This window comes from Hipposideros armiger, unplaced genomic scaffold, assembly GCF_001890085.2.
Source record: "Hipposideros armiger isolate ML-2016 unplaced genomic scaffold, ASM189008v1 scaffold_40, whole genome shotgun sequence".
Classification (NCBI taxonomy): Eukaryota; Metazoa; Chordata; class Mammalia; order Chiroptera; family Hipposideridae; genus Hipposideros; species Hipposideros armiger.
The window spans coordinates 3,567,078-3,593,998 of record NW_017731390.1 but is presented as its reverse complement, the minus strand read 5'-3'; the positions used below and the strand labels follow the sequence as shown (position 1 = coordinate 3,593,998).

General features: G+C 53.9%; 1 protein-coding gene across 1 annotated transcript in view; it reads right to left on the bottom strand.

Annotated features, from left to right (window-relative positions):
• The window catches only part of ARHGAP23 (Rho GTPase activating protein 23), a 67,668-nt gene extending 57,584 nt beyond the window's left edge, over window positions 1-10,084 (bottom strand). The window contains exons 1-6 of the mRNA XM_019638514.1: window positions 9,031-10,084; window positions 5,283-5,444; window positions 2,741-2,768; window positions 1,440-1,538; window positions 1,207-1,285; window positions 996-1,050 (exon numbers count right to left, since the gene is read on the bottom strand). Of these exons, the coding sequence (XP_019494059.1) occupies window positions 996-1,050; window positions 1,207-1,285; window positions 1,440-1,538; window positions 2,741-2,768; window positions 5,283-5,444; window positions 9,031-9,555 (948 nt within the window). The 5' untranslated portion in view covers window positions 9,556-10,084. The remainder of the gene's footprint in view (window positions 1-995; window positions 1,051-1,206; window positions 1,286-1,439; window positions 1,539-2,740; window positions 2,769-5,282; window positions 5,445-9,030) is intronic.
• Between the last annotated feature and the right edge of the window lie 16,837 nt (window positions 10,085-26,921).

The window sequence follows — 26,921 nt, the reverse complement described above, 5'->3', positions numbered from 1 at the left end:
CACATGTGAGTGCAGGGTATGCGGCACGCAATGTCGGTGTATCTGCTGTGTGCAGAGTTCTAGGTGTGCGGAAGTACCTGTGTGGGGAGGGGTACACGGACTGTGCATCGGGGCTGTGTGAGGTTTGGTCATAGTTACATTGGTGAATACTTATGCCTGTGTTGGGCTGGCACATGCTGTGATGTTTGTGGGCAGACATGTGACAACAGCGAGCGTTTGTGATGTCAGCGAGTGCTCATGTGGTGGTGGTGAGAAGTCCGAGTATGTGTGTGGCGATACACTGCGTATGGGTTGTGTCGTGGGGAATGGAGATGCTAAGGACTGTTGTGCTGCTATGATGTTTGTGGTGTGCTGTGAGGCTTGAAGGGATTTGTGTGGCAGTGGGTGCCTGTGTGCAGCACTCAGGGGTTGTGTGTGTGCGGCATGTGTTTGGTGCAATGTGTTGGGTGCATTATGTGTGTATCACGTACTGCAGTGTATGGTATGCAAGAGGAAGGTGTGCTGCGGGGTTATGTTGTGTGGCTGTGTAGCTGGTGTGTTTGGCTTGTGTGTCGAGTGGTGCGAGGTGTGTTGTGTGAATGGGAGCACACGACAGTGGGGTGGGGTGGGGTATGCTGTGTGTGTGTGAACACAGCAGCTACACGAGATACACTCACTCTGGGCCAGGCAGGGAGGCGATATAGGAAACAGGCGTCTCATGGGAATTGACAAGAACGTGCCAGTCTGGCAGGGCCCGCTGAGCCACCCTCTTTCCAGATACCCTGGCAGGAATCCTGCCTGCCAGGGCCGGTGCCTCCCCCTCCCCCAACACAGAGCAGTCCTGAATGAAGCAACAACCAGCCCCAGCCCAGGGATGGGCCTGGCATTCCGGATTGGGCAATTCTGGGCTGGTGCTGCCCCCTCCACTCGCTTCTCTGCCTCCCAGAAGGGCTGATGCAGGAGGGAGACCCAAGGTCCCTGGGGTCCTCTACTTCAGACAGCAGGGCAGAACTCACCAGCTGGAGGATGTCCTCATCCTTGGGCATGATGGAAAGCTCCAGAGTATCATCGCTACAGAGATAGGGCAGGGGGTCAGGCCCAGCTGAGGCAACAGGGTCTGAGAGAACAGGGATCCTGGTCTCCCGGGTACCCCCGGGCCAAGTGGGTGGGGTGTGTAGGGACTCTGAGTGGGCCATAGCTATTACAGGAGAAGTAGGGTGCGCTCACCTATTCTGGATCAGAGCTATGACCTGGGAGTAGGTCTTCCCAATGACGCTCTCCCCATTCACCTTCACCAGCCGGTCTCCTGGGGACAAGGGGCAGGGTCACATGTGAGCAGGCCAAGGGGTGTCAATAGCCCCACCTGAGAACCACTGTACCCAGTATGGATGACGGGGGTGGGGGGTAGGGAGAAAAGACCCAGAGGGATGCCATGAGCCCAGGTAACCGGGACAGCTCACCTGTGCGAAGCCCCGCCCTATGGGCAGGGCCCTCATCCTTCACATTCTTGACAAAGATGGTATCCATGGGCTCCAGGCGGTGGTGCCGAGGGGAGGGTCCTGGTGAGCATCAGCCAGGTTAGCTGGGGGGGGCTGCTGAAGGTCACACCCATGCACAGCTACACACACAGAGGACACACACTCAGAGAATGATCACACTCACACAGACACAAACACAGACCCACACGTCCACAGGGGCATAGATGCAGACAGGAGGACACACTCCTGGGAGAATGAAAACCTACGTGGACGAAAACCTACACGGACACAGAGTTGCTCTCACGTCTCCTGCATCCCAGCACTGTGCTAGAAAGTAGACTAAAAAGAACAGAGATATACTAGCTGACTGTCTAGTGGGACAGATGCACACACACAAGTCACAAGACAAAGGAAAGGGTGCCATAAAAGAGGCTGTCTCAATCCCTGAAGATACATAGCAGGGAGAGACACCCCTAAACACAGAGAATGTCTATACCCACAGACCTGGCGGGGAGCTGCAGAAAAACCCTGAAACTCAGATACCCAACACCCATACCTCCAACATCACATTATACCCCAGCAATACTCGGCTCCTAACTGTCTCCATCAGAGAATGGGCCTGCTGTTGGTCAGCTGGCTCCTCCCCCGCCACGGACCTCTGCAATAGGGACTCAGGAAGATAGTGTCTCCATGGCTTCCCAGCAGAAGCCCGAGTGGCAGAGAAGGCAGGCTGCCTGTTCAAGTTCTGCCTTGAATATCCCAGGGAGCCCGGATACCAGTGAGGGGCCCTTTGGGGTGGCAAGGATAACAGCCAGGGAAGTTAAGACTCAACATCTGGAAAGATAAAGACCTCAGGTTGCCCCCTCCACCCACTTATGCTCAACAGAACCCTAGTGTCTATCCCCAAGGATACCCCTTGATCAAGTCCACCCCACCAACCAGCCCTCAAGCCCTATAGCCCCTGCCTGTGCCTCAGTCTAGGCTGGGAGTAACTGTACGGCAGGGGCCAGGTCTTAGAAATCCATCTGCTCCTCAGAGTGCCACCCCTAGTGTGGAATGGACAGGCCCAGAGGGAGACAAATGTGAGAAAGGAAAGGGAAGCTGGAGAGAGTGAGCCAATGTCCAGAGTGGCCACACACAGAAGAGCAAAGACAGGAACAACAGTCGAGGGTGGGGGCACAGCAAAATCCAGGCTGACTTGGGGAGAGGGAGAGAAACAGAAGCTCGAAGATGAGTCCCAGCTCAGCCCCAGCCCCTGGGGCCCGACCCCCACCACTCCTTACCTCCTCCTCTTCCTCCATTCTCTTCTTCCTGCAGGGGACAGAGAGATGGGTGTGGGCCCTCAGTCCAGCCCTCAGCAGCACAGGGGGAGGCCCAGCTCCACTTGGGCGGGCCCCTTCAAGCTCCCCCACCCAACAGCCTCCCCTCTTATCTTCCTTCAACTAACCTAGCACCCAGAGAGGGCAGGAGAGGTGTCTATGGGGACAGCAAGTCCCAGGCATGGTTCCCCAATGACATGAGCTCTCTCTCATGCTTGCTGATCCCACCACATCAGTATCTCAGCCATCTGAAAGCCCCCAATTCAACAGGGGACCCATGGCCTTTTCCCTTGGGGAGCTCAAACCAAACACACTAACACAGAGAGGACCCAGACGGACACAGATAAGCAGGCATGACAAGTGCAAACAGTAGCTAGTATCAGTTCTTAGAGAATGGGAGGGGAAGGCCTGATAAGCCTCCCTCTGGGGGAGGGGATTTTAAGGCCTGGGAGAAGGTGTTCTGGGTTAGGGGTGTGGAGTGTGCAGGTGTGTTTGGTGTTGGAAATAAGCAAACATACGTAGGATTGGATCAGCTGAGCTTAAGGAGAAAGAAAGTCCACACCAGCAAGCCACAGAAGTCAGACTAAAGCATTCAAGTTTGAAAGGGAAGAAAGAGGGAGCCAGTTAAGGTTTCTGAGTGGGAGAGAGTAGATGTGAAAATACCAGTTAGGGAAGAGGATTCTGGCATCTAGGTGCAGGGCTAAGAAACAATGTCAAGGAGACCCATGAGGGAGGCCCCTGGGATCGTCCTGTGAGTGAGGGGAAGGGCACTGGACTGGGGAGCAAACAGAAATGAAAGGAGCAAGTCAGAGAGACACGACTGGCCAGGAGGATGTGGCATTTTAGAGCAAGATGGGACCCTTGGTTTCATCTTGTCTAACCTACTCCACAGATCATCCATTTTACAGATGATAGGGTGTGACTTGTCCAGGGCCACTCAGAGGCTCAGTCGCAGTGCCAGGGCTGGAATCCAGGACTCTTTGGCTTGCCAGCTAGGACAGGAAGGCCGCTGGGCACTGCTGGAAAGTCCCTCTCCCCCTGCCCTCCCATGTGGGGTACATGCCTGCTGATATGAGCTGACAGCATAGCGAGCGGGTAGCAGAGGCAGACTGATGCATTTAGATGACTGAGCTCCCTGCAGGCTCCCAGTCCTGGGCAGGTTCTCGAAAGGGGATGGACCTGTCCCTGGCCTTCCCTGCCCTGGGGTCTTCCAGTGCCCCCATCCACCAGGGAGGCAGGTCCACCACCCAGCCTAGGCCACTCAGCGGGAATCCCTGAGAGAAGTTGGCAGGGGCCAGGGAGGAGCAGCATTCTGGGGAAGGTTGGAAGGAAACACTGGAGGTTCCAGCGAACTAGGGGGCTCATGGCCTTGGGCATCAAGGGGTGGGGTAGTATCCTTCTCACACACCATCCACCCCACTTGTACTCAGAAGCACAGCTGCAGCCAGTGAGAATAGTTTATACGGCCCCCCAGATTCAGACATGTCTAGGAGAGTTGCACAACCATGTACACATGATGTGTATTTATAGACACCAATATGCACACATCTAGATACACACACATATGTGTACATGACCAGCATACCATGCATGCACATGTGCCCACAAAGAGCCATGCAAGCACACAGATACAGGCAGTGCAATCCAATGCCACAGTTCTCTGGCAAGTGGGACAAAGCTCCCCAAGGGAGAGTCCCCAAACAGCTGTGCAGGCTGGTCCTAGCCCTGGGCGAAGGGGAGAAAGGGGTTCATTGACTCCCAAATAAATCTGTCTTCTCTCCTGCTTGTAAAGAGATGGGGAAGGGAGCAGGGCCCTCCTGGGGTGTTGTGGTTCCTGCCTAGGGCCCCTCATGTCTTCCTGCACCTGTGCCTCACTGTCAAGACCCCTCCCCACACTGTGAGTTGGGCTGAGCAGGCTGGTTCCTGGACTCAGAGAGCTTGACATTCATATGAGGGTTGGAAGGATCCTTAGGGTTAAGTAGAGAAATGCCCTCGAGTTATAGCAGGAGGAATGGAGCCCAGAGATCCACAGTGAGTTAGGAGTTGTACCAGGGGTAGAACCCAAGTCTCCTTCATCCCAGCCCAGAGCTGAGGCCAGCAAGGGTCTGGGGCACTCCCGGAGGGGTCCCAGAGGAGGGTCAGGATGGACTCACTGAAAGCTCAGGCTGGGAGGAAGCAACAAACCCAGCTGAGAAGTGGCCAGTGGACAAGGGATCCTAGGACATCATCTCTCCGAACAGGTTGTTCACCTTTCAGAGACCAAGAGCTGGCGTGCAGGTGAACAGCCTGGCTCCCCCACCTCTAGGTTCCCTGTGCTGAACCAGCCACACTGCCTCTTCTCCAGAGAACATGCAAATGATCTAGCCAGGGCTGCACCCACCTCTCTGTGACCCTCCTCCGCAGGCCACAGAAGGACTTTGGGGGGAAGGCACAGTGCAGAGCAAGCTCCCCTCCCCCATCAAGGCTTCCTCAGGCTGGGCCAGAGCAGTGGGCAAGCTGGGCCTACCTTCAGGCCGCAGTGCACAGCGGACTCAGGCGGGTACACAATGAAGTGGCGCAAGGTGAAGCCAAAGCCATCCTGGAGACTTTTGTGCAGCAGCAGTGTCCTCGGCCCCTGCCAGGGGAGGGGACGCCCAGGAGAGCACCCATCTCTCGGGCCCAATGGCAGCTGTGGGAGCACAGGGAGACAGGGGTGAGTGGCCATGGCGCCCACACGCCGAGCCTGCACACTGCCTCCTGAGAGGGGCTGGAGGAGGTCCATTGGGCCCTGGGGTTCCAGGCACCCTCCTCTGCCCCTGACCTCCTCCTCGGCCCTTCAATCATCTCTCACCCTCATCAGCTCAACAGCTTCTTTCCTCTTTATTCCCCTTCAAACCCCTTGTGATGCCTTTGCCTCCAGGGAAATAACTCACTGCAGGGAGCCAGGTGCTGGTTCAGTTCAGTTCAACAAACATTCACTGAGCACCTACTATGTGCCAGGCACTGGACACACAGCTGTCCTGCCTGGGAAGTGCCTGCTGCTGTCTGAGCTCATTCTTGCCGCTGCAAAATCTCACACATGCACACAGATAGACACACACACACGTATGCTGACACAGACACATCCACAGGCACTCACACACACAGAACACACTATGACACCCAGACAAGCACACCCATGTGCAGAGTGTACACAGACACACAGATGAGTACACAGACACACACACTCTATGTAGACACACAGACACGTACACACACAGTCGCACATAATCAGTCTCATACACAGCACGTGCTAGACAGACTGGCCCAGACACAGACCCTGCGGGAACAGCAGCGAGAAACAGGTGGGGTACTAAGAGCCATGAGGGAATGGACTGGACGTCAGACAACTAAAGGGACTTCCTGAGACTTGGGAGCCCAGCCCAGAGGCCTGGCTGGTCACCGGAACTGAGTAGAGAACCGGGTGTGTGTGTGTGGGGGGGACACCTCACTGCCCTCTGGCTGACCCGCTGGAATACTTGGGATTCCCCAGGATGACATGGCAGAGGGTGTCTGAAGACAAGGTTTTGGGGATACACAGGTATGCAAAAGGGAGAAGAGAATGGCAGTGTCTGAGGCAGGGCTCTCTTCAGGTACCTTGCTCGGATACGGATACAGGATGGTGTCAGAGATGTGTGCACAGGGAGCAGAGGGAACATTAGAGAAGATGGAAGCCAAGGGCAGGCTGCCTCGTGAAAAGCCAGGAGGCCTCCCTCAGCCTCCCAGGAGGCCACCTTGGGCAGCCTAACCTAACCCCTCAGAGGGTAAGAAGCTCCTCCATCTCCATCCTCAAGAGTCCTCGAACCCCTCACTCCTCCTTGGTACCAGGAGGAAAGGTGGGCTGGGGGCCAAGGGAAGAAGCCCACCAGTTCTGGGGTGAGGAGCTCCCACCTCACTATTAAGTTCCCTTTTCTTCCCCATCTAATAGCTGGAGAAAGCTCAAATTTGCCATGCAAATGTACTGATACTAAGAAGTTCCTTCATGTATCCATCCACTCTCCTGTTCACACGTCTGGCGGCAGGGAGGTGGCCCTGCGCCCAGAGCTATGCTAAGCATTTCTGCACAGGGTGGGCAGATCAAAGAAAAATATGACAGAGGCAATAGATTTGCTTCATACAGCCTCAGGGGACACAGCCAGGTGGGAGATACAAGGAGGCTGAGTGAGGTTCCAGGCCAGGGTGACCACTCTGACATACACATCTGGGAAACTACCCGGATGAGGTCGTGAGCTCTCTTGTCCTTGCGAGCGTCAAGCAAAAGCTGGACGACCCCCAGTCTAAAAGGTCTTAGCTGGGATTCCTGCACTGGGCCGGAGGCCCAGCGATGGGCCCTCAGCTCCTTCCACCTATGGTGATAGCCTGGACTCTCCCACTTAGACCCACAAGCCCGTGGGGGTCTGAGGAGCCCAGAGGAGAAAAGACTCTGGGAATTCTGCTGAAGTCTGAAATCCCCTGGATTTCCTATCTCTGTTGACCTGGCAAGGAACTTGGCAGGGAAAGAAGAGGGCCTCAGGGGACCCTCCACCGCCCCTCCTTTCAGAAGCCCCTTCTCCTCTCCAGTGTGGGTGGCCTCCCCTGCATGTCCTCCACCCAGGATCAGAGCTGAGGCTGTTCGCAGGGCCCATTGTTTTGCTGGTGTCCCGGATTAGGGTTTAAGCCACCAGCTGCCCCAGTGACTGATGAGAAGTGGCTGAGACAGGTCCCCGCACGCCCCCCGCCCCTCCCCCAGCACACATCCTGCCTGGAGCTGCCAGCTGCCTGGGGGTGACATCCCCTGGGGGGCCTGCCTGTAATCCAGGGCAGTGGGCATGTCTTCTTCTCTCAGGTCCCCTCCTCACTCAGGCACCACTGGTGCCCCCACCCTTATCTCAGCCTCTCCCTTTCCTCTTTTCCTTCCCTCCAGTCTCCCTTCCCCCATCCCTTCCACCTAGATGTCTGAGAACGTCAGTGTGGTAATCCCCCTGCCACAGCTACCCCACTCCTATCTGAAGAGACACCGGAGCCCCCATCAACAGCCAGATCTGGCAGCCCCCCTGTGGGGAGTTCTTCCTTAGGTTTAACCTCAATCTTTCATGCTATCATACAGGCATGTTTCCTCTCCTCTCCTCAGACTGGGGACAACACTGGGTCTTGCTCTCATCTTGAGGGGGAGGAAGGTGCTAAACACAGAGACAGAGAAGGGGCCAGCAATGAAAACTAGAAAGGTGGTTAGATTGGGAAGGGGTACAGATCACATACACCCTCAACTCTGCTCTCTGAAGTAGGCACAGAGACAGGGAACAGAGAGGGAGAGGCTCAGGAGACACAGGGACATCACTGATTAAGGCTCTCCTGCCCCAGATCTATTTCCAAACGCTTCCACCCTCACGTCAGGAAACAGACATCCAGAAATACCAACTGATTCTTAGGAGAAGGGCAGACGGTCTCAGGGCCACAAACTAGACAGAACCAGACATGTGGTGGGTTGGCAACACCAGGAACTAGAACCCAGGAGTCCTGTTCCTACCCCCCTCCCCCAGGAACATAAAGAGGTCATTGCAGGGAGCACAGCGTTCACGCTGGGCATGGCGCCCACTATGACTCATGCCCTACCAGCCTGGTCGATCCCGGACATCAGAAACACTGTCCCCACCCCACCCCCCACTCCCGCCCTGTCAGTTCGTACCCTGAGATCACTCACTACCTACCTGCTGGGGCCCATTCTGTCACCTCAGCCCCCTTTGCCCACTAGAAAACACTTGTGTGCCCCTGTGTCCAGGTCCCCTACCAGGAGGAAGGACAGGGTGGTGCCCACCACTCCATTTAGTGGCACACCTGCCTGCCTCTGGCTCAGGGTTCCCGCCAGCCCAACCCCCCCAGAGATTCTAGGTGCCCCAGCATCTCTTCAAACAACCCTGGTCCCTTCCATCCTTCCACTGCCTGTAAACCAGGAGGCTCGAGCCCACTGGAGACCACTACCCAGACTGGGGTTTGTCATCCAGTCTGGTTTGTCACCCCTGGAAAAGCTCTCGGCCACAATCCCGCCACCCTCACTGGCATCTCACCAGCTCCTCACTCACTCCCCACTCCTGGGCATTGGTTCCAGAACGCTGGGCGCACACAGCTCAAAGATCACAGAGTTGGTTGCCCAGTTCCACACGCACGCGCGCGCGCACACACACACACACCTTTCCACGAGGGCTGCCCAGGCCCCTGCCCCTGCCCCGGGTCCCCACCCCCTTGGTGCTCACCCTTACCAGGCGTGACCCACACGCGTGTCGGTCGTTGTGGTTGAGGTAGGGCAGCCAGAGGCAGCGCGGCTCTGGGGCGCTGCAGTCCACACCGACGGCGCGCTCCCAGCGACAGCCCCGGGCCCCCGCGGGCTCCACGCGCCACACGGTGCTGCCCGCAGGCGCGGCGGCCGGTAGGAGCCCCCGGGCCCGGCCGCCGCCCCGGCCCCATTCCGCCGTGGGCCTGGCTTCCGGAGTGGGGCGCACCGCGCGGGGGCCCACGGCCGCTCCTCGGCGCCCCGCGGGCGGCGTCCTCGGCCCTCCGGGCGGCAGGCGGGCCCCAGGGGTCCCCGCCTGCCCCGCGGAGCCGCGGGCCCGGGACCCAGAGGCTGTAAGCGGACGGACGACCCGCGCAGATGGCTGCAGGATGGCTAGAGCGGCTCCGCGCCTCCCGCGCCTCCCAGCTGAAGGCGCCGAGCTGGGACACGCCGGCGAGTCGCCCAGGGCGGACACCTCCCCCTCCGGGGCGGCCCCATTGCGCGGCCGCCCCATCCCACACACATACACACCCACACACACAGAGCCTCCGCAGTCACACGCTGCACACCCTGTACAGGTACACAGGTACACACCCCTCCACTCACACAAAAATTCACACTGTACTGGCCTGCGCAGGTACTCCTTCCAGTGCACAGGGCACCTACCTTCCTGAGCCCCGAAAAACACACATTCACACGTGTACACGGTCCCTCACACAGATGCACACACAAACACACCCTACCTACCCAGTATAGACCTGCACTACACACACACATCCATACACTCACTCCACACCCTCCCAGACACACACACATACACACACGTTCACTCACTCTCCCTCTGTCCACATACCCCACAGAAACACACACATCAACACACTATTCCCCTCACATACACACTGTGTGTAGACATCCTTAAGTATATGCACACACACTTTGGACACCATGCATATATAGTCCACCCCCCCCCAGAGACACATTTGCAAGGATACCCACTGTGCACCTAAAAGCATACTAGACCCCTCACATACCCATCCATACCCCACAGATACCCACAAACCATACACACACACACACACACACACACACACACACACACACACACACGCTGCCCAGCACAGAGAGCAGCACTCACACTCATAACACCCCACACCAGGTATACCCTAAGGCTGCTGGTGGAGTCCCCATCACCACCGTCACTGACCCTCTTCCCCAGGACCCCCGCCCATTCGCTCTGTGCATTGGGGCCACAACCAAGCTGATAATGGGCTCCAAGCTGTCCCCCTCCTCCCCCCTCACGGCCACGTGCTCATTTGAGTCAGACAGGAAGCCGGTGTTGATGGCAGACCCTGACCTCCTCCCCTTCCTGGCTCTCTCCATTCCTAGGCCCCTTCCCGGGTGGGGCTGGCAGAGGCCTTGACTAGTAGGCGTGTAATCACCACCATTTCTATCCCATTTGACTGTTCACGGTGTGCATCTTACCAGAGCTCCCCTCCTCACTGTGGCCTGGAGCCACCGCTACGACTCAATTTTCAAAGCAGCAAGCTGAGGCCCAAGAGCACCCAGCAGCACTGGGACTCCAAGCCCAGAGCCCCTCACCCCAACGATGGGTCTTACTCCCAGATTCTAGCCAGCAGCCAGGGAAGGGAGGCTGGGGGGCTGGGTAGATGGAGGCAGTCCAGCTCAACCCTGCTCCCAGATCTAGGAGTCTGGGGAGGAAGAGTTCTAGCTCTGGGCCCTTGGGAGCAGCTACCAGAAGGGAGACTGGAGCAGAAAAGTTGGCTCCCTCATCCGGTCACCTGTTCCACCTATTCCTCGTTCCCAACAAGGACAGCCCTGATGGGAGGGGAGGGAGGGGAGCAACATGGAGGGGCACAGAGAGCAGAGAAGATGGGGTCTGGGGCAGAGGGAGGAGAGCTACAGGACCATAGGGGTGGGCAGGAGTGAGGGAGGGAGAAGGATGGAGGAGGAAGGGTGAGGGTGAGGCTTGTGGGGGGCCAGGGAGTGTTTTTGTTCTCCTGTTTCCTGTTTGCCTCTTGCTGGGTCCCCTGTGCTGGAGCTGGACCCCCACCCCCACCCTGGCGGAAGCCAGACGGGAAGAGCAAGGCTGCCACCAGCGCTGAGTCAGGAGGGCTCAGGGGCAGAGCAGGGAAAGGACCGCAGTCAGGGGAGCAGAGCGCATGACATCTCTATCAGCACCCTCTGCTGCCCCTCAATCGCTGGAAAACCAAGGATTCTGAGTTAGGCCCCCTCCTGCCCTTGCCTGCCCTGAGCCTCTCTGTCATGCCCTCCAATGACCAGGCACTCACAGACCAGCTGGAAGCACCACCAAGACGTCCTCAGCCATGTCAGGCTCTTAGGCCCCAAGCAGAGCACAAGGGCCACGAGGATGTCCTCACCCATAGTCTGGCCTGCTCTCTCAGCAAGCAGCCAATAAGTCCTTCCAGTTACTACCGAACTTCCTTTCCTCTTGCTGCAAGTCCAGTCCCTGGTTCTGAGGAAATGGGGTGACTCCTCCACCTCATGCCCCAGGGAGCCTCTCCTGGCCAGCAGGTGCTGCTGTGTGTCTGGATTAACCCCCTGGACACAAAATTCTGTGCCCAGGGGTGCAGAGACCTGGGAAAGGACGAGCCATAGATGATGTCCATTTCCTGCCCTCTAACCTGGAAGGGGCAGCAAGGCTCCACAAAGGAGGTTACAGCCTGGTCCAACACAAACCTGCACCTTCCCCACCCCACCCCAGCTGCCTCTCCGGGGACATCAGGAAGGGGGTGTACACAGTAGGGCCTCCAAGGTTGTACATAGTTTGAATAAATGATCCTCTAGGTCTGGGGAGCCTCTCAGCCACCTCCCCCATTTCCTCTGGGAAAGGAATGTGGGGTGGGCCCCAGAGGGTGGGGGGGGAGGGGGCCAAGGGCTGGGAAATACCAGGCGTAGCTGAGATTCTATTCCAAGCCTTCCTGCCTAGTATGAGTCCTCCTTCCCTACACCCTCCCCAGCTTCCTCCCCCCAAATCAGGAATTACCCTGCTGAGAAGTCCTTCCCATCATCCTCTAGTTTGACCAGCTTGCAAAATCCATTCAACCTTATCTTCCTGAGGTTCTTTGGGACAGATCTTGGGGAACATGCCCCAAGGGGAGAACATCTAGTCTTCTTCTCCCCAAATGAGATAACCGTCCTTTACTGCTTGAAAGCACTTTCACTTTATCTCATTTGACCCCTACTCTAAGAATTGGACGTCCAGGGATTGTCTTTATACCCATTTTTCAGGTGCAAAAACTAAGTCTCAAAGAGGATAAATGACAGGCTCAAAGCCTCACTTTTACTAAAGGGTAGCTTAGGCTGGAGGAGTGGAAGACTGCAGGGGCCAGCCTGACAATCGGGAACTGGGGAAGAGGAGAGCATCCTGGGGCCCAACAGTCAGGGGATATGAGCAGGAGGGTAACTGATACCTTTGAAGGACGAAGTGGCTCAGGAAGTGAGACAGAGGGGCTTGGGGTCAACTGACCTGCTTTTCGTTCCTCTAGCTTGCTTAGCACCTCCTTCCAGAATGTTGCCCCCAAACCACAACACAAATAATGCCCCCCACCCCAAGAGAATGGTCCAGCACTTATGAAGCTACACCCATTGCACAGCACCAAACGCAGATCTATAGCCACCCCACAACATCACACCCAGATAGAGCAAATCCACCACCAGTCCTGTCCATCTCAGGCATGCAGGCAATGTGATACCCAAGGCATCTTGCCTGCCCACGCCTGGGCCTCTGACCCATGCCCCAGTCTCCTCGCTCAAGGGCAGCCGCCCCTTCAATCCTCCTCCACCCCTTTGCCCCATTCAGATGCCTGGTTCCCGGCACCACTTGTGTACAGTCCTGACATGCCCCAGCAAGCCAAGCTGATGAGCCGGCCCAGCAAGCCTGAGGTTCCCCAACACCCTAATGTGCAGATAACCCCTTCTCACCGGGAGCCTGGAGACCTCACACTCCGGTATGTAGTCCCACGGGCAGGGGTAGTTGAAAGGGTCTCTCCAGACCAGTGCTCTCCCTCTCCAGGGCCAAGCTTACCCTGAGTTGGGGTGGTTGTGACATTCCCTTCCCACCCTCAAACTGGGCCAGAGCCAAGGAAGGCTGGGGGAGGGGATGGTGAGAGAAAAGGGAGGAGGAAGCACTTGCAATGCCAGAAATCCCATTGTCATCTCCAGGTGATCCCAAGCAGCACAGAATCCCCTCCTTCTTCAGTGGCATCATGGCTAGGGGTGAGCACGTGAGCTTTGGAGTCCAGACTCTGGTTCTGAGTCCGCATCTCTACCACTTTCTGGCTGTGAGAACTTGCCCAAGTTACTCATTCTCTTTGAGTAACCTTACCAATAAAATGAGAAGGACACTAATTCCCACCTCATAGATTATCGGGATAATTAAGTAAATTAAAGAAAGTCTTTATTTAGCACAGGCCCTAAGCACATAGTAGGGGTCTAATAAGTGCAAGATTTTTTTGTTCTTTTTTTCTTTTCCTCTTTAAAAAAAAATTATTGAGGTATAATTAACGTACGACATTATATTAGTTTCAGGTGTACAACATAATTCAAAATGTTCATACATTGTGAAATGATCACAATAAGTGGTCAACATCGTCATCATCTATAGTTACAGATTGGTTTTTTTTTGTGATGAGAACATTTAAGATCTACTCTTAGCAATTTCAAATATGCAATACTGTATTATTAACTATAGTCACCATACTGCACATTGCGTCCCTATGACTTAATTATTTTAGAACTGGCAGTTTATATCTTTTGATTCCCTTCACCTACTTGGCCACCCCCACCTCTGGCAACCACCAATCTGTCCTCTATGAGCTTGGTGGGGTTTTTTGTTTTTTGCGTTTTTTTAAAGGTTCCACATATAAGTGAGATCATATGGTATATGTCCTTCTCTCTCTGACTTACTTCGCTTAGCATAATGCCCTCAAGGCCAGTGCAAGCTGTTTTGATTGTCTTTTGAATATTCATACTCTCACACACCCAACCACACTTAGATTGAGACATGCAGACAACTCAGCCACATGTACACAAAGGCATAGTGACACATCAGACGCGTACAGAGGTCTACACAGAGCCAGGTAAACCCACTCGTGTGGGCATCACCACCACGTCCCCCTGCCAGCCCCACCACCTCCCCCTACACGCCCCAATTCCTCCAAAGCAGGGAGGGGTCAACAGGAGCCCCCCTTCCACTGCAGAACTTGGGTAGGTCCAGAGCCTTGTCGCGTAGGCCCTTTGGGAGTGGGGAAGGGGTCGGCAACATGAGACCCCAGGATGGGGCCTGCTCCCAGCAGGCAAGGAACTTGGCAAAGGTGCCAGGCTGGCAGGGCCTCTCCCAGCAAAAGAGCCAGTTCCCTCCCTGCTCAGGGACAGCAGAGGGAGGGGAGACTAAAGATGGGCATCTTTCCTCATGGTGGGAAATGAGCACTTGCAGAAAAGGGTGAGTCTGGAGCCAGCCACAAAGTAAACAGTAGGGCCATTGCCTAGGCGACTGCGGGCCAGCCTGGGACAGGGCCCACCACAAGCCCTCTCCACCCCTGTTTTACTCCACTCAGCAGCCCCTTGATGTCTCAGTACATGCCCTTCAGTATACATTCTGGTCTCTGGGCCTGTCTGGGAGCTCCCCAAAGGGAAGAGCCTATGCCTCTTCCATCAGACTGGGAGCTCCCTGACAGCAGGGCTTGGGGGTTTTTGTTTTGTTTTGTTTTGTTTTGTCCCATATTAATCTAGGGTCTCCCTAAGGTCATGGCCTGTGTCTTTCCCCTCAGATTGGAGACTGCTCAAGGATATGGCCTGAGGTTTCCCTCATTAGGCTGAGAGCTTCCTAAGGACAACAGCTACTAAATTTTGAGACACGGATTTGTGCTACTAGAGTGTTTTGTACATAGTAGGCTCTCAACAATTATTTGTTGATGGCAAGGATGTGGAGAAATCGGAACCCTTGTGCATTGCTGGTGGAAATGCAAAATGGTGCCATTGCTGAGAAAAACAATATGGCAGTTCCTCAAAAAGTTAAACACAGAGTTACCCTGTGATCCAGCAATTCCACTTCTGGATATGTACTCAAAAGAAGTGAAAGCAGAGACTTGAACAAATACGTGTATACTCATGTTCATAGTAGCATTATTCACAACAGCCCAAAGGTGAAAACAACCCAAATGTCCATCAGCAGATAAGTGGATAAACAAAATGTAGTATATACACACAATGGAGTTTTTTAAAGGAAGGAAATTATAACACTACAACATAGATAAACCTTTAGGACATTATGCTAAGTGAAATAAGCCCGACAAAAAAGGACAAATATTATATAATTCCACTAGATATGAGATACCTAGATTCATAGAGACACAAAATAGAACGGTGGCTTCCAGGGGATGGGGGAAAGGGGAATGGAAGTTAATGTTTAATAGGTATAGAGTTTCAGTTTGGGAAGATGAAAAAGTTCTGCAGATGGATGGTGGTGATGGTTACACAATATGAACATACTTAATGCCACTGAACTGTACACTTAAAATGGTAATGTTATATTATGTACATTTTGCTACAATAAAAAAAATGGCAAGGTCAGAATTCAATGAATAGGTCTCCAATTGGGGCCCAGGAGCAGGCAAGCCCTGCCAACAGAGGTTATCTGGGTCAGCTGGGCACCTCCTGCCTGGAGGACCTCTCCCTCCCATCCCTCCCCACTGTGCCTTCTCATATCCCCTGTTGTCATCTTTGGGGCCCTAGAAGTCTCCGCACAGGGGGAGCTCTCAGACTGCCAGGAGAGTCTGAACCTTGCACACAGTAGGTCGTTGGCATCGAGAAGACCTGACATCTATCGGAGGCTGGACTGATGGAGGCACAAACTCTTGGGATACCACATCCCACGATGTCTGGACCTTGGCAAAAACCAGGCTAAGTGTAGGGTTCCTGCCCACTGAGGGCTGACCCCACTCAGCACACGTTTATTCCAAGCCTACATATGCTTACAAACTACCCGTAACACACACACACACACACACACACACACACACACACACAGGTGTGCACACAGAGAGAAGTTCCTGTTCTTCCATGCTCTCTCAAGCACACACTCCAAGAAAAACATGCGTACACACTGGAGGATGCAGTCTTGTCAGAGATGCAGGCAGGTCCCGTGTGCAGCAGAGCCCCCTGCTGGCCCAGGTCTGGCACACTTATTGCCCTCTCAGCCCAGAGTGGCCGAGCTGTCCTCATTCCCTCCACCCTGCCTGTCTCCCCTGAGTTGCATTCTCCAGGCCTCTCAGCCCCCATCCATGCCCCAGGATCACCCCTCTCCAACTCCTACAGAGGAGCCAGGGTCCCCTGCAGAAGGACAGAGCGACTGTGGGACCTTAGAAAGGGTTTCCCCTTTGGTCAAGGAGTATTAGAGCAGAGACTCTTAGATTGTGTTAAGGGCAGTCATTCCTGGAAGCAGGAGAATGCCTACAACTCTTCCCCGAAATCATCATATCCATTCTCCAACTCCACACTGGAAAGCTCATTTCAGAGGAGACTGGGGAGAACTCTAGGAGTGGCTTTCTCTATGTCCCACACACTCCTCTCTGGAAGTTCTTCCTCTTGTCTGACCACCTGGGTAGAGACAACAGGTGCAGCCACTGGTTTCTTTCAAGGGAGAGCTCAGTCTTAGTCAAGCTGAGACCACATCCTCTCCCAGGGCAGGTCTCAGCAGATTCTAAAAGTCTCCCCCAGGGCACATGGGGCTCTCTGTGGGGAGAGGCTCTCAGCCCCACCCCTGAAACCACCCACCCCCTCACCCTGGCCCTGCCTGACATGCCCTGGTCATCCCTTCACCCCACCTAGAAGCTGAACCTCTACCTAATCCAGCCCATGATGCCCCCCCCCCCCCAGGCAACTGAAATGGTGGAAAGATGGTAGCTCTGCAGGGACAAACAACCTCCAGAGGCTTCTGCTCATGAGGGAGCTGGGATGGTTTCTGGGCTGGGCTCTGTAGTCAGAAGAAGATAGATGGCATTGCCTTCAGCCCTAGATCCTACCTTTCACCCGTTTGCCTGGCCCCATATTAATATTTGTTATGCCAGGCGCACTGCACATGCATTACCTCATTTAAGAGCAGAGCAGCCTCTTGGGGTAAGTGTAACACACACACACACCACCCTGGCCCTTTGCCACCCCACTCCACCCCTAGTCTGGTGCTAAGCAGGGAATGCTGGGCTAAGCCACAGGAGGCTGGTGAGAGAGATCACTGTCCCAGCATCAAGATGGCTGACATGGAGAAAGGGTCACGCTTGCCACTGGAACTGGCTCCATAGCCTTTTCTGGCTATGTGACCTCAAGGTCACACAGGTTTTCTTATTTCTTCAGCGATAAAATGAAGCTAGGGATAGCAGCCTGACAAAATTGCTGGGAAAGCATTCTGGGAACTAATAAATGGGAGGTGTTATAGCCCCAGCCCTTAAACCCCACCCTTTAGAGAGTGGCCTTTGTTTTCAAAATGTCTCCTGAGTCCACCCACTTCACCATGTCCACCATTCTGTTCCAAGCTACCATCACTCCTCTGGGCCCCTGACAGCCCAAACTAATTGTTTTAACATTATGACCACCAGACTCTGTGGGGCAGGCCTCCAGGCTCCACGCCCATCAAACCCCTTTTCTCTGTGCTCCAGCAACCTTGGCCTCCTCCCAGTTCCTTTAAGGACCAGGCACCCTTCCAGCCTCAGGTCCTTTGCACATGCTGTTTCTGGAATGCTGTTGTCCCTTCCCCAGCTCCCTCCCTGTCTCACCAACCCACACCTTAATTAACTCCTAACCATCCTGTAGTTCTCAGCCAAAAAAAAAAAAAAAAAAAGAAAAGAAAAGAAAAAAAGGTCACTTCCCCAGAGACACCTCCCCTGGGCCCCAGACCAGGTCAAGTCCCTGTGTACCCTCTCATAGCACGCTAGAGTTGGTGTCTATACATGTATGAGGTTATTTTGACCAACATCTCCCCCTTAGGACTATGAGTTCTGGAAGGCTGGGACCATCTGCTTTGCTGGCTGTCAAATCCCCAGCTCCTGGCACAGCACCTGGCACACTTTGAAGGAATTAATGACTCTCCTCAGAGAGTCCATGGTGGCTGGACCTGTCCCCAGGGAGAGGGGCAGGGGCTGCTTCACATTTTTGTCTATCTTTATGTACCCCACCCTTTCCTCAGTGGGAACCAGATGCAGAAAGTGAAGGTGCTGGAATAAGGGATAGGGAGAAAGGGGAAGCTGCTTAATCCTATTTGCAGTGTCCTGTCCCCTCACTCCAGCTGGTCAAGCCCTTGTCCACTCAGGGATGGCCCACCACATTCACAGTTCCCTCTCCTTGGAATATAACACTTGTCTCTCCTCCTCCCATCTTCCCTTAATTGATCTCTTATCTTCCAAGTCTCAGCTTGACAGTTTCTGAAAAGTTTCCCCGGACTGCAAACTAAGGAACTTGCCTGGGTCCCACAGCTAGAGATGGCTCCAATTCAAGCCCAAGCTCTTAGCCACCGCATTATAACATCTCCTTACTACCAGTTTCTACCTCAAGACCTGGCTTACAGACACCCCACTTCTCTCGGCCTCAGTTTCCTCTTGCAGCTCGGCCATCTCTAAATTTCAGGAAGATTGGCTGAGAGGTCGCGGGCAAGCGGGGCGGGGGGTGGNGAGGGAAGGGAGAGGAGAGGAGAGGAGAGAAGGGAGGAGGGCGGAGGGGCGGCAGCTTCGGGACAGCCAGACGTGAGAAACGCCAAGTATGCGAACTACGCCAGCCCCTAAGCTATGAATAGTGCTGCAAGGCTGGCAGCCCAGGTCGGCCCTGCCCGCCCAGCAGTCCCCCACCCCAGCCCTCTCACGCCAGCAGTAAGCAGGGGGCCTGAAATGGGGCAGCGTGGTGGTGGTGGGGTGCCGAGGAGGCATGCTTGGGGTCGAAGGCTGAGTGGCAGGAGAGAAAGGGTGTAGTCATGCAAATAGAGAGCAGCGGGCGTATCTGATTGGCGGGTTTCTCTCGTTCTGGGAACGTGCGCCCAATGGGCACTCAACAAGAGTCAGTGAGTGCCCAGCCCTCAGCACCCTGCAGGGCCCCAGCCCTCACCCGCTTCCTCGCAGCTGTGGTTCCCAAGCCTGGAGGTCCAAGCCTGGGGTCACCCCGTGGCTCAAATTCCACTGATGCTGTGTACTGGAGGCCTCTCATCCTCTTCTGTCAAGGCCCTGGAAGACTCTGCCACCTTCAGACACCGTCCTTGCCCACCCCAACTCCAGGCCAGCCTGGCCTCCGTGGGCTCACATGTCTGACAGATAGCTGGGCACTTGGGAAATTGCAAAGGCTCTATCTCTGCCCTGCCTCTGGACCCGCTTTCTTCAACAGTAACTACAGCGGGGAGCACACTGGGCTAGTGGCTAAAGACCCAGACCCCAGCCCGGTTCTGCCCCTTGTGTGTCTCCAAAAAAGCCGGTAAATCTGAGAGCCCTGCTCCTCTCTCTTTCATTCCAGACTATTGACTGGGTGTCACTGAGGGCCTGGCACTGGTCTGGGTCCAGTGACACTAGGGAAAGAGTAGTCAAAGAGGCCTGAGTTTGGGTCCCAGCTGTGGGATCCCAGTCAAGTCTCTTCCCTCTCCAAAGTTCAGTCTCCTCAGCTGTAAATGAAGTCATTGAGAGCCTGGCACCTAGGAGATGCTCAACAAATCTTCGTTCAGCAGTCCAAAGGAGATAAAATTAATTAAATGTATAAAGAAATAGACATGCAACAAATAAAGAGGCTGCAGAACATAGCGTTTTAAAATTCTGGAACAGGGTTCAGAGGAACCTGGGTTTGACTCTCAGCTTGGTTCCACTTCCTAGCTGGGTGTCCTTGGACTAGTTACTAACCTCTCTGAGCTTCTGTTTCTGCATTTATAAAATAGAGATAATCTATTCCTCATGGGGTTGTTGTGCTGATTAAAGAGATCGTGTATGTAAAGCACTCAGCATAACAGTATCTGGCACTGAAATGCTCAATGTTAGCTATAACCAATACTCTTATTATTATTATTATTATTATTATTATTATTATTATTACGTGCTTTTCACAATGCAGTGCCAAGTGCTATGGGAATGTTTAGTTCATTAATCAACTATATTCAGTCAATAGGGCCCGGTCTAGCTGGAGATAGAACAGTTGGACAAGACAATGTCCCTACCCTCATGGGGCTTAAGGTCTAGTGCCCAGAGGAGGAAGTCCCCATATATTTGATGACATTTGACGGACAGGGTGATTTACAGAAGAGAATATTTGAACTGGGCATTGAAAGATGAATAGGAGTTTGAGAAACTGAGAAGGTAGGGAAAGCTATATCAGACAAGGGGAAGAGATGGTATGGCAAGTTTCTGGAAAGGGGAAGAGAGTGATGCATCCCACTCCTATCCTTTCCTCTCCAGCTGCAGCCATCATCATCTGGCCTGCTGTCCCCGCTGCTACACAGTATGTGTGGGAGCAAGTCATGCTGGGTCCTCCTGTCGGGAATGCCCTTCTCTCCCTTCTCCACCCCCCTTCTTTTGTTCCAGCAGACATCTTTCAAGCCTTGGCAAGCCTCGCCTCCTCAGTGAAGCCTTCTTCCCTTCCGAGCTGGAGTATCTTTAGAGGAGGCAGGTGCTCAGCCCATGTTTATTAATGGAGCCCTGGGTCCTCCATACCACTCAAGGGCAAACCCAGATAAGAGTCCAGGCAGGCACAGGGAGAAGCCTGTGCACAGCAGAGTCACAGCAGAACATGATTGTGCATCTGCCTCCTCCACCCCTCCTTCATTACGCCTTGGATTTCAAGGCACAGCTGGGGGCAGAGGGGAGTGTCCACCTTCCCAGAGTGGGAGGGTGTCCCGAAAGGCTCTTGCCAGGGAAGATAGCAGTGACACAGGATGGGCTTAGGATTCAGGAAGACCCAGGTTTAAATTTGGATGCTGGGCAACCTTTGGTGGAGTCATTTACCCCTCAGGGTTTCAGTTCTTGTATCAGTAAATATATGGCCACTTCATGATGGCACTTGAAAATTTATCAAAAAAAGTTTCACTAAAGAAAGAATCCTCAATGTAATGATAGATTTGGAAAGAAGAGATGAGAGAAAGTAATCATATCGCCAACAGGCTTTTAACCAATCCCTATAGCGATTCTACCCCGCCACAGTTTCCACCTTTAAACTCCTTACTATCTTTGTGGCCACATTCACACTCAAATGATGTCACAGCGAAGACACTTGCTTGTCTCTGCTGGGGGTCTGTCTCCCCAGTTATGCCAGACCATTTTTATGTTAATATTTTTGGCAGGGGGTGGCAAGGGGTGTTCTGGACTGGCAGAGAGCGCAGATGCAAATCTCAGAGCCCATGGTTATAAAATCTTAGTGGACCTTTTGGGTGGTAGGAAAAGCAGACAAGAAACCCCTTGAGGGCAGGGCTGTGTCTTATTCATCCAGGTCCCAAGACCCAGAGAGACAGCCTGGAACACAGGAAATGAGAGGGCACACAGGAATGATCACCAAATGAACAAAGGCAGGTTTGCATTAAGATCTGGCTGCGGCCTGATTTTCCCAGGCATGGAACCTGCAGTTTCTGGAGTCAGGTCCTTCTCCTGCCCCAGGCTGACATTAGGGGGAGGGCAGGACAACACTTCAGCAAGCCAGGCCTGGGAATGTCCTTAGTGCCCCTGGGCCACACCCAGTCTCTCAGATAACACTGTCCCCAGCACTACCGGACCTAAGCATCTGGAAGCCACTGGAGGGGGAAAGGTCCCAGGGGGAAAGGAAAAGGTGGGGGGCTGCCTGTTTCTCTGTCCTGTCAGCAGCCCCAGCCTTTTTTCATGGCTCCCCCGTTTCCTGACTCCCATCCTCCCCTCTTAGAGACATCCCACCCCTCTCCTGGGCTCTGGGCCCAACCTCAGCTGCCCCCTCACCCCCACTAGGTGCTGCAGGGTGGAAGGGGGAGCACAATGCCAAGGCTTCATTAGAGCTAATGAGGGCCCAGCTCTGCAGATGCCAGTGTAAGATATGGGAGAGTACCAGGACTGCCCATAGCACCCCCTCACAACCTTGGGCACTCAGCTCCCTCCTCCCCTTCTGCCGAGGAACCAAGGGCCACACTTTCAGAAGAAGAAAGAGGTTTAGAAGAATCTTCCCAAGTACAGAGAGTGCCATGATGCCACCAAGAGATCAGGGTGCGGGGGCATGAACTAGAAAACAGCATGGGGCAGGTAGGGTTTTCATCTGGGCTACTGGAAGCTCCACTGTCCACTGCTCAGTCCAAAGAAAACCCCAATAGAAACCACTCCTCCCCTCCCGCCTTTCATGGAATCACAGTGGGTCAGCAGGAGAGACTAGGGGCACTTCTCCACTACCCTCGGATTATAACTCAGCAACCTGAGCCCCTTCTCACCTGGCTTCCATCCTCCCTCTTCCTCCCACCTCTGCCTGTCCCTTCCCCTCTGCCTCTGTCTCCTTGTCCTTTCTCGAGGCCTCAGTTTCCCCAAGAGTTAAATGGAGAGGCAGTGGGGGGAGAAGGGTGGCCTCTAATAGCCCTCCAGCTGAAACTTAAAAAGAAGTTCCCTCTCTGGGGGGCTTCTCGCCTTCCTCCATCTCTCTCTTTTGGAGAACAATACAGAGTTTTCCTCCACACTGAGAAGGGGGGAAGCTCTGTGTGTGTGTGTGTGTGTGTGTGTGTGTGTGTGTTGGGGGGAGTTCTCCACTTCAGCCTCCTCTTCCAGCCTTTTAGGGGCTCAGGAGCAGGGAAAGCTCTGATGGTCCAGATCACCACCCCTCCCTCCTACAGAGGGCTCTAAGTCCTGCATCTACACCTGCTTCTCTCCAAGTAGCTCACACTCTTTGAGAAAAGTTAAAGGGAGAAAGCTGTGGATTTAGGAGCGCAGAGTCAAACAGAAATCAAGCTGGGACTGATGGAAACCAGGCACGGGGCCACAATGAACTCTGCCCTTCCCTATATTGACCCCCACTTGGGGGCCGAGGTCCCAGGGCGGTTGTCCTCCCACGTGGTTCCCACATGTGCCCCCAGCCTGGCCACATTCCTCTGGCCCACACATCTCCCGCCAGCCTGCCCCCTCAAAGAAGCCAGCACTGGGTCTGCTTCTATCCTTGGCTTGCAGATCTCAGTCATCCTTATGCCCCACCCCAAGCTGTCTCTCTGCCTGGAGATACAGGCTGAGCTTTGAAAGGGTCACTTCAAAGAGGACCTGCCTGTGAGGGCCCAGCCAAACCCAGGGCCGTCTCCTCGGCCAGATTCTCGGTGGCTGGGGACAAAGGCTCCACTGTTTCTCCGACCCCCAGACACCCCCAAATGCACTGGGCATAAGAAGTCTTTCTTTCCCTGGTTCCGCTCCTTACAGGCCCCTGCTCTTTGTCACTGGAGTAGCACTGGCCCCTCCTCCGGGAGAGGCTGGAGGTGGGGGGGACAGGGAGCTACCAGTTTCCCCATCACCACCACCACCATACACTCACCGCATTGGGCAGCCAGGATGTGGAGGCAGCCTTGGGCCCGACTTCAGGACCAGAAGCCCAGGGACCTCACTGCCCCTCCCGAGCCTGCAATGGTCGCCCACATTCTCCCACCCATCAGAACCATACCCATCCCTCCAGGCCTCCTCCAGACAGAATCTCAGGTCTCCCTGTCCTCAGAGGAGCCTCACAGCACAGCCCAACTCACAGCAGCCAACCTCTCACTCCTCTCCACAATCCCTGATAGCAGGAACCAGGTCCCACCTGCTCCTCTAATTTCTACCACATGGTGCTGATCCCAAAGCAGGGCCCTTAAGGTTTTCTGTGTCAACCCCTCACTCACTGCCTGAATTCTCTCCAGTCCCGCCTGTGCTTGCTCATCTCCACTAATTGGAGTCCTTATTACCTGCAGAGGCAGCTCGTTTCCTCTTCAGATTATTCCGACCCTAAAAAGTTCTCTTTCTTGAGCCCAAAGTGTGTTGTTCTCATTTCCATCCATTGATTATTGTTTGTTTCATAATAGTGGCTACCAAGAGTTCGGATTACCAAACGTCAGCCACTTTACCTATATCACCTCATTTAAGCCAATTTAATCCAAAACAATTTTGAGGAATTATTTCAGGAATAAGAAAACTGAGGCTAAAAACAAGTAACTTAGCCAAGGTTACACAGTAAGCAAGGGGTAGGGCTGAACTTTGCACCTCAGCAGGCTGAAGTCGGGGCCCAGACACCCAACCTAACTTCCAATGTGCTAAGGGGCCATGCCAGGCCCAGGGCCCTCAGCTTCCGTGGCTGCCTGTTTGTATCAGAAGGCAGACCACAGCCCCACACTGTGACTTCTTTCTTCCTAGTCATCTCCCCACCAGCTTTTGTCAGCAGATGAAGTGTGACCTGGAGATAGCGACTGACTAATGTTAATCCAAACCAGCAAATGGGGAGCAGAGGGAGGCACAGGGAAGAGGTCATCTCAGAGGGTCCAGGAGGTTAGAGGAGACACCCCAGGCCTAAGGTTTAGGACTGAAGGTGGCTGGAAATAGCTCTTCCTGTGAGAGTTAGAGAATTGATAGCTATGACAGACCTGCCCAAACCAGACATTCCGCCCACCCTCCAACTTGAAAGATGCAGAATCTTTCACCAAGGTAATGCATTGGGCTGAACCTCTCGGGGCCAGAGAGACAAAAAAGGAACAGGCCTCTTTAATCCAACCTGTAGTTTTTTTCCCCACGTGCCCATTGCTCAGCACTGTCCCCTTGGAACTCTGGGGGAAGATGGGAGGGAGTGGGGGTAAGACAGAAGACTGTCCCCTGCCTCCAGTGGCCCCTGTAAAACTGTGGAGGGCAGTTAAGACAGAGTTTGGGTGAGCTTTCCTTTCCTCTCTAGATTTGGCTCAGGCATTCCTAGCATAAATAGCACAGTGATGCACCTCTAGGCTGCCTTTCCAAGGCCCCATCCCCAGCTACTTCCAAGGGTTAGATTATAGAATTCTGTGGTTTTTCTCATACACTGTCAGTCAGTTAGTCAACAAAGGGCTGTATGCCAGGCCCTGTGGATACCAAGATAAACATGACATCTCTGGGCCTGTCTGGAATGAGGTTAAGATCAAGGTCAACTCCTTAGCTCTGCCACTGACTAGCTATGTGACCTTAGGAAGCCATGTAATCTCCTTGTGCCAGTTTCTTCATCTGTCAAATGGAATGGTAATATACCCACTGAGTGGTCAACACTTTGGAAGTAGTTGCTATTATTATTTTCCTTGCCCTCAAATAACTCCAGTCTGGTGGGGGAGACTGACGTGTAGACCAACCATCACAATGCCAGGGACAGAACTGGGCATGGGGCACCCCGGGAGTCCAGGGGAGGGGCTGCTCCCTGGCCTGCACTTCACAAACATTTATGGAGAGCCGCTCTGTGCCAGGCGCTGTGCTGGCCACTGGGGACACAGAGATGAACGGGACACATTGTCCACTCATCCCGGCTCCTCCCTGCCCTCCCCTCTCTCTCCTGGGCCCAGTCCCAGAACCCTGTACTGAAGGGGGCACCAAGAACAGAATCGTGCAGGGAAAGGCATGGTCTGGGGGCTGGCATCTGGAACACCTGGCTTCATATCCACCACTCACTGGCTACCTGACCATGGGCACTCTCTGGCCATGGTAGCGTGAGAGAGTTGGACAAGATGACCCCTCTGGTCTTGACCCATTCTGACAAATGATGAAAACACTCCACCCCCACAGGGCTTTCAACTCACCCCACAGTCCAGTCCCAAGGCCAGGCCACCCTAGCCTGCTGTCCCACTGAGACAGTGAGAAGATGCCTGCCTGGTACTGACTGGCACTGCCCTGCTGATGAGCTGGCACAATTTCACATGGAACATGGGGGCCTGGATCTAAAGGCAGGTGGTTTGAAGGGGGTGGGGTGGAGTGGGGGGGGGATGCTAGGAGAAAGGCAGAGCCAGCTTCTACAGCCCCTATTCATGGCTCTCTCTGGGGAGGGAGAGTAGGGTAATTAAAACCAGGCTTTGTCCAAATCCCTGACCAAGCCAATACCTTACCTTTGAACCCCTGCAGCCAACAGAGCAGGTCTGGTGCCCCTTTGGAAGGAAAACATCAATGAACCAAGCCATGGCCAAGTGCTATGGACTGGCATGGGGGGATGAGAGGTCGGAGAGGTAAATGAGCTGATTCCCTCACCCACCAAGTATGGATACTTGAGGCCTCACCACCCTGAGGCCTCTTGTCTCCATTCCTGTCCCAAGTGAAAGAAAAGCAACCAAGCTCCAATCCAGCAAGAGTTTGACTTTGATCTTGAACTCTGTCCAAGATGGACCCAGATTTGGGGTAGGAATGACAGTGGGACAAGGAAGATCTTGAGAAGAGGAATAGCAGGATAAGAGCATGGACCTGAGTCACATGGTTCTACCACTTGTTAGTGATGAGATTTTGTTCAAGCTATTAGCTATGCCTTTGTGTCCTCAACTATAAAATGGGGAAATAATGATACCCACCCCATGTTTGTGTTGTGAGGATTAAATGTAATTTATCTAAGTCCTGGCCCAGGGTAATTGCTATCTATGTCTTAGCTATCAGCTGTACTATGAAAGCAACTCCCCCTCCTTAAAAACACTTTTTTTTTCAGACATTAATGTATATGCTCATTTGACTATATTTGCATCCTCTATGATTCTCCAGATTTCTGCACTAGAAAACAACTTCACAGGAATCTACCTAACCCACTATACTGGAAGAAAATTCCCTGAGTGTTGCTCCAGGCCTGGGATGCTGCAGCTCACAAGCCTCTACCTGGAAGTTCTCCCAAAGAGCTACCTGCAGTCCCTCATATTGTAACTTATTCCATTCTCATCCTTTGTAGTCTCTC